Consider the following 7,253-nt stretch of genomic DNA (forward strand, 5'->3'; position numbering starts at 1 on the left):
TATATATATATATATATATATATATATTCTATATATATATATTTATATATAAAGATAGTGATGAACTGACAAAAAGAGTACAGTGAACTTGCCTTGGGGAGTAGCAAATCCAATGTTTCAAGTTGAGTCCATCTTCAGAAAAAAGTTGACAGACAGGAGTGAAATTAAAGAGGCTGCAGATTTATATCCTCCCATCAACTTTCCCCTGAAGAAGGGCTTTGTCCAAAACACTGATTTCCCCCATTTGCTGTGGGGAGGTTATTCACTCCCTACAACAAGTTCACTTTTCTTGCCAATTTTACTAAATAATATAGGTCTCTTTAGACTCAGTCTTATGTATAAAGAGACTTGATACTAAAGCACATTCTAACAATATATTCACACATTAAATCATGACTCAACAGCAACACTACTAACCACAATAAATCCCAACATGCAAGAATATACCTAAATCCTGCAACCATGCTCTGTCTATCACATCATACTTAATTCACAGAAAAAAAAAAAAACAGATTTCCACACTATGGACCACTGAAAATATTTGGAATTCCACTCAAAATCTTGAGTGTTAAACTACCCCTTTCACAGTATGTTCAGGCCATCACAACATAAAACATACAAACATTCAGATGTCTGCACTATGTCGTATACATCATGCTTGGACTGCTTCATAGAAGCATGTACAGATTGCAGCACAACACCACATACATGTATTCATGTCAAAATATATCATACTTAACAGACAACTATATCGCACTATATCCTTATATTACATGCTCAAACTATCATGCTATATCCTCAGAGCTGTGTGACACTCTCTCATCACAAACAAATCACATGATTGAAAAAGTGCACAAATACAAAGCAAGCAAACAACAGAAAAATAATGAAAATAAACACAGCAATGAAAGAAAGTGAATCTAAGTTTTTGGGTGTTATCATTAATCAAAAAGAAGGAATAAGAGAAGCAAGAGAAAAAGAAAAATATAGAATACTAAATTTTTGCATTTTTACTCTAAGAGTGCCATATATACAGATGTTGTAAAATATGGTAACATTTTTTTCTTTTCACCTTGTCTCTCATTCTTTTTCTTGAGGTATCACATGAAACACTGCTTCTTCAATTGATGTGTTTATTTTCACTGTGCACTTCCTTCATTGCTGCTTTTGCACTTTACATTTTTCAGCCATGTGGTTTTGCTTGTTTGAACCCATATATCATTTGTTTGTCTTCTTGTCTCACAATCTTTATTTTGTGTGTGTGATTTTTATTCCTTACAGCTACACAGAACAAATTGCTGCTAACTCACAGATTTACTACAATATATATATCATCATCACTGTTTAAATGTCCGCTTTCCATGCTGGCATGGGTTGGACGATTTGACTGAGGACTGGCAAACCAGATGGCTGCACCAGGCTCCAATCTGATCTGGCAGAGTTTCTACAGCTGGATGCCCTTCCTAACGCCAACCACTCAGAGAGTGTAGTGGGTGCTTTTATGTGCCACCGGCACAAGGGCCAGTTAGGCAGTACTGGCAACAGCCACGCTCAAATTGTGTTTTTTACATGCTACTGCACAGGAGCCAGTCCAGGGGCACCGGTAACGACCTCGCTTGAATGTTTTTCATGTGCCAGTAAGGCGACGCTGGTAACGATCATGCTCGAATGGTGCTTTCTACATGCCACCAGCACAGAAGCCAGTCATCGAATTTGATATATATAATGCAAAATGGCTGTGCCCCAACAAGTAACTGGTAAAAGAGTTTATAAAACTGGAGAAGAAGACATTAAAGAAAGAAAAATGACTTTCACACAAATTTCTAGAGTATGCAAAACTTTGAAGTCAAATCTTTCGAGGATAAGCTGCTGGACTATTTCAAGTAAACTTCACTCAGAAAAAGTTAAGTACATATTTTCCCTCAAAAATATATGGAAAGTGAGAAATGTAAAAATTCAAGTAACAAGTCCAAAAATAACAATGATAGCAAAAACCCATTAAATAGAATGGGGTAGGAGTACAGACAGGGCAAAATGGAATATGGAATCAATGCTGTGAACAGGTTATGCGTAGTTGAAGGAAAGAAAGAAAGAATTGAAGAAAAATATTTAACATACCATTGAAAACTTCATTGAACTCTCCAGGAGGAGCATGTATGATGAAATTTGATATTATCTTCAGCTAGATGGAAAGAAAGAGAATACATATAAATAAATATATGTGGATATACATACATATATTTGTATACACACATACATACACATAAATATATATAAATTGATTTTTGAAATGTCATCTACCAGATGTACTTTCTCTATGTTACCATGCCACAATCTTGTATAGCATGTCAAGGGAATTCTGTGTACCATATTTTGCAGCATGGTAGATGCTGCATTGTGGAAGACATACCCTGACTTCAAAAATCTAATTTTAGGAAAAAAATCTTTATATACTTGCCAAAGCTCCATCTATATGATCAGGCAGTGTCCAGTAGGTACGCCCTAAATGCCTATTATCAGACAAAATTATTAGTGAGGGTAAGCCAACAGAATGCTCATACCCACTGTCATTGAGCAAAATCACCACACAATGGCCACCTATTATGCCAAGAATTATTGTAGTACACTACACAATACTCTTCCCTTTCACTGTCCTGTGATTATTCATGTGACACACACCATAATGATAATCATACCATACCCGACACTGCTGACAGCCATTAAATCTTCATAAAGGTTGGCATCAGTTAACCCTAAGAAAACCACAACAACTCAACTAGCATCATGAAAGATGTATGGTAATTTCCAAGTCCTTTTTTTCTTCTGTTTGTTTTGCAATGCAAAAAACAAAAGAGTGTATTTTCTATGTCATTAAAATATGCTAATCATTCAGTCAACCAGTACTCTGCACACTATCCTTATCTTTAAAAAGTAGTTGTAGCGAAAATGAAAAGAAAAATATAATAGACAATACATATATTTAATAATAACTCAACTAAAACTGTGTCATGTAGATGTAAGACTACACTTGATACTAACACACACTATGAACCTGTAGGACTACAAATGATATCATGTTTGTGTAGGACCATAAAAAGATACTAATATACACTATGTACATGTGAGACTACAAAAGAGACACACAAACACACATACACAGCACAGACTGATTACATTTCCAACACACCAATCTTTCAACACAAAATTATAAGAAAATTCCAAGTCATGGCTCATTACATGAAGACTAACAACAAAACACTTTTACTTCTAATTACAAATGGAGTGACAGGAGTAGGAGTGAGAAAGAGAGAGAAGAGGATAGGGGGTCAGTATTACTCTGACTGGTTTAATTATAAAGGGTGGATATAATAATACAGCATAAATATAACTATGAGGAAAGCAGAGCTATTATATATATATATATATATATATATATATATAAACCAAAAATTTAATAATATGCAAGTCGTAGCAACAAATAGAACATCAGAACTACTTCAATATCATAGTCTACTATAGACAGAAAGAAGAGGATAGGAAAGGAAAGAGAGACTAAAGGGAAGAGGGCAACATGGTGTCATACGAGACAAAATTTAGCTTTACCAAATTTACCAAACACCTGGATGTTAGACAGTCAGTTAGTCATACCTGTTAATGATGACAGACTATCATGAAATTAAAATGATGTATTGCTAGTTTACTGTTACTGAGTAGCTGCAAACATGGCAGCCCCCAAAATCAACATAGAACACTTGATCCACAGTGAGCCAAATTCCGTTGTTTTTACAATAATTTGTGTCACTGCACCACACACACATACAAGGTACAATTTCCTTATAATTTACTAAGCCAACCAGGACAGTAATATAAACAGCATAATGTAGCTTCACTGAAGCATGGCGTATCCAAATTGACAAATCTATGGTTGTATACACTGCTTTCCTGCATACTATATACTCTGATAGCTATCAAAATGTAGTGCATACTATTACCACAACTACTCAATTGTGGTGTCAAACCAGATTGAAGATTGGTATATTTTGTAATTGAGTTGTAAGATTATCCACTGCACTCCTATACAACACAACTTGCCAATGCACAATACTACTGCACAATATTATGCACTCTAGTTGCAGACCTGACTTAAGGCAGACATAGGCACTGCACTTAAAGATAGCACTCAAATATTTGCTTGACTTTCTTCAAGCTATAGATCTGCTCAAGAATGGCAATAGTAGGAGCAGTAGCAGTAGCATCTACATGTTCCCACTATCTCATTACATTGGCTGTCACCAGAATTAGTAGAAAGAGAAACAAAGTTGTAATCCTAACCCTTTTTTTAAATGCTAAAATGTATAATTGAGAGAGTTAGACTTGTGTATCTAAGATACAACCTAACTAATAAACTGCTGCTGTGACTTTTCATACATAAGGAGTTAACTCAAATCATGAGTCCAGTACCATTTTGATTCAACATACAGGCATGGCTATGTGGTTAAGAAACTCGCTTCTCAGCCATGTGGTCTCAAGTTTAGTCCTACTGCATGGCATTTTGGGCAAGTATTTTCCACTATAGCCTTCAACTGACCAAAACCTTGTGAGTGGGTTTGGTAGATGGAAACAGAAAGAAGCCCATCGTGTGGGTATGTATGAGAGAGAGAGAGAGAGAGAGTCTACACCCTTGTCTTGCCATCAAGTAATGATTGTAAATGAGCAATACTTTCATACAAGTGACAGGAAGAGCATCCAGCCATTGAAAATCAACTTCAACAAATTCCAACTGATCAATGGAAGCTTGGAAAAGTGGACCATTAATTGACAATAATTTGAGGGAAGCACATAACATTTTCTCCTCCCGACACTGAGACACAGTAGCACATTGAAATTTGATACCTGCTGTAACAGATCAAGTCATAGTAGACAGGTGAAATGACTTTTTCATTCTGTCTGTAGGTGATAAGAGGAGGCAGAGTACGAAAAATGCATGGACCAATTTGTTCAACTAAATAACAATTACATAATAGACATAGTGGTACTAGAAGGATGGATATATAACTTGGTGATGATAACTACAATGACATGCTGAGGAATATTTCTACAATGATGATGATGGTTGGTGGTGGTGGTGGTGATGACAAATATTCCGAAACTATTATGGTTATCTTCCAAGGGTGGTGCTGGTAAACATGTCACTTTGGTAGATAAGCTAGCTTAAAGTCAGATTCCAGACATTCAGCTCAACATTTAAATATATACATTTATATATAGTTTCTAACTTGTCTTTAGAAAAAAAGCCACTTCTTAAACCTTTTGGCTGTCTTTTTAACCCTTTGGTATTTAAGCTGGCTGGGTATCCGGTTGTAGAAAACTTGTTACATGAATAGTGCTACACATATGTATGTCTGACCAAAGTATTCCTAATGGGGTAACATTTCCCCCATGATCAGACATATTTTCACAGAAGACTGGGAAGACAGTAACACATACACACACACACACTCATATATATATATATATATATATGTACAATGGGATTCTTTCAGTTTCTGTCTGCCAAATACACTCACAAGACTTTTGTTATACCAGGTCTATAGTAGAAAACATTTGCTCAAGGTGTCACACAGTAGACTGAGCCCAAGACCATATGGTCGGGAAGCAAAATTCTTACAACACAGGCACGCATGTGCCTTGATGCAATTATGTATGTGCCACTCCTGTATAGATATAGGATACAGTCAATCTAGAAAAACACTCACAGGTAATTTTTGTCATCTATTTCTTCAATGGCAACATGAACTGATACAATGCAGAGTAAGTGTCCTGTTGAAATAATTAAACCGTCAGCAGTTATTGTTTAGTCCCAGATCAAACCTAATCCAACAGATTTATGATCAAAACAGACATGCTAGCAATTACGACCACATCCTTTCAGGGATGTTAGGACTACTTTATTTTGTGTAGTTTTTAAATACTGAGGTGTGACTTAATGGGAAATCTAGCTACTATTTCAAGCAAATCAAACAACCATAAAGAGCAGGCATGGACATTTTTTTTCAAGCAGTAGGCAACATGAGACATAGCTCATCATCAGACAAAATGCAATACTAATAAAAAAATATTCAAGGTAATTTTTTTGTAAGGTGTGCCAGTCAGAAAGTCCTATGGACTACAGTTTGCTCATGACTGATGTGGAGTGTTTGTTATTGATTTAACACATACTCACATACTGTAGATTCAAATGTAAGACCTAATGAGTTGACCACTATGAACTTTGTTCACAGTTGTGGACATGAAAAGAATAATTGTTTCTAATAAGGACACATGGCTAGAAATTTGTGGGTCGAAGTGAAGTGTTTAATTATAATGACCCCAGAAGAATGAAGTTAAAGTTGACCGCGGAAAGGTCCTGAACTAAGAACAAAGAGCCAGTTTAGACAATTTTAATAAGCAGGAATGGCTGTGTAGTTAAGAAGCTTGTTTTGCAACTAAGTGTCTTCTACTAGCCCTGGGCCAACTAATGCCTTGTGAGTGAATTTGGTAGACAGAAACTATGCGGTAGCCAATCCTATATGCGTGTGTGTGTGTTTGTCACCCCCACTGCTTGATAATTTATGGTATGTTTATGTCTGTAACTTAGCAGTTCAGCAAAAGATACCAATAGAACAAGTTCCAAACTTTAAAAAATAACTACTGGGGGTCAATTTGTTTGACTAAAACCCTTCAAACCAGTGTCCTTGAATAACTGAAACAAGTAAAAGATAAAAGAAAAAAAATGATTGCAAGAATAACTGTTTCTAACAAACACAAGGTCAGACATTGGGAGGGAGCTGGCAGGTGCTTATATCAACTCTGGTATTTGCCTAGTACTATATTTTAATCAACCCCAGAAAGATTAAAGCTAAGGTTGACTTTGGCTGGATCTGAAATCAGAATTTAAAGAGTCAAAACAAATACAATTTTTATAAATAATTTTGTTTTGACCACATTCACCATCATTTTCAATTTTCATCCATCCATCCATCTATTTTTGCCACCCACTATTCCGGAGTATAGTCATGGGAATACTGTCCTCAGGCACCCCTCCATAAAGTCCAGAGGTAATCATCATTACATTTTCCTGATGGATTCTTAAAAAACAATTTCCATATAGCCTCGGGCCGACCAAAGCCTTGTGAGTGGATTTGGTAGATGGAAACTGAAAGAAGCCTGTCGTATGTATATATGTGTGTGTGTGTGTGTGTGTGTGTGTGTGT

General features: G+C 36.0%; 1 protein-coding gene across 1 annotated transcript in view; it reads right to left on the reverse strand.

Annotated features, from left to right (window-relative positions):
- Window positions 1-7,253, reverse strand: part of LOC106875702 (F-actin-capping protein subunit alpha-2) — a 55,186-nt gene that overhangs the window by 23,189 nt on the left and 24,744 nt on the right. The window contains exon 3 of the mRNA XM_014923948.2: window positions 2,119-2,182. Coding sequence (XP_014779434.1) covers window positions 2,119-2,182 — 64 coding nt within the window. The remainder of the gene's footprint in view (window positions 1-2,118; window positions 2,183-7,253) is intronic.

The sequence above is a fragment of the Octopus bimaculoides genome, chromosome 5 (assembly GCF_001194135.2).
Source record: "Octopus bimaculoides isolate UCB-OBI-ISO-001 chromosome 5, ASM119413v2, whole genome shotgun sequence".
In the NCBI taxonomy this organism is placed as follows: Eukaryota; Metazoa; Mollusca; class Cephalopoda; order Octopoda; family Octopodidae; genus Octopus; species Octopus bimaculoides.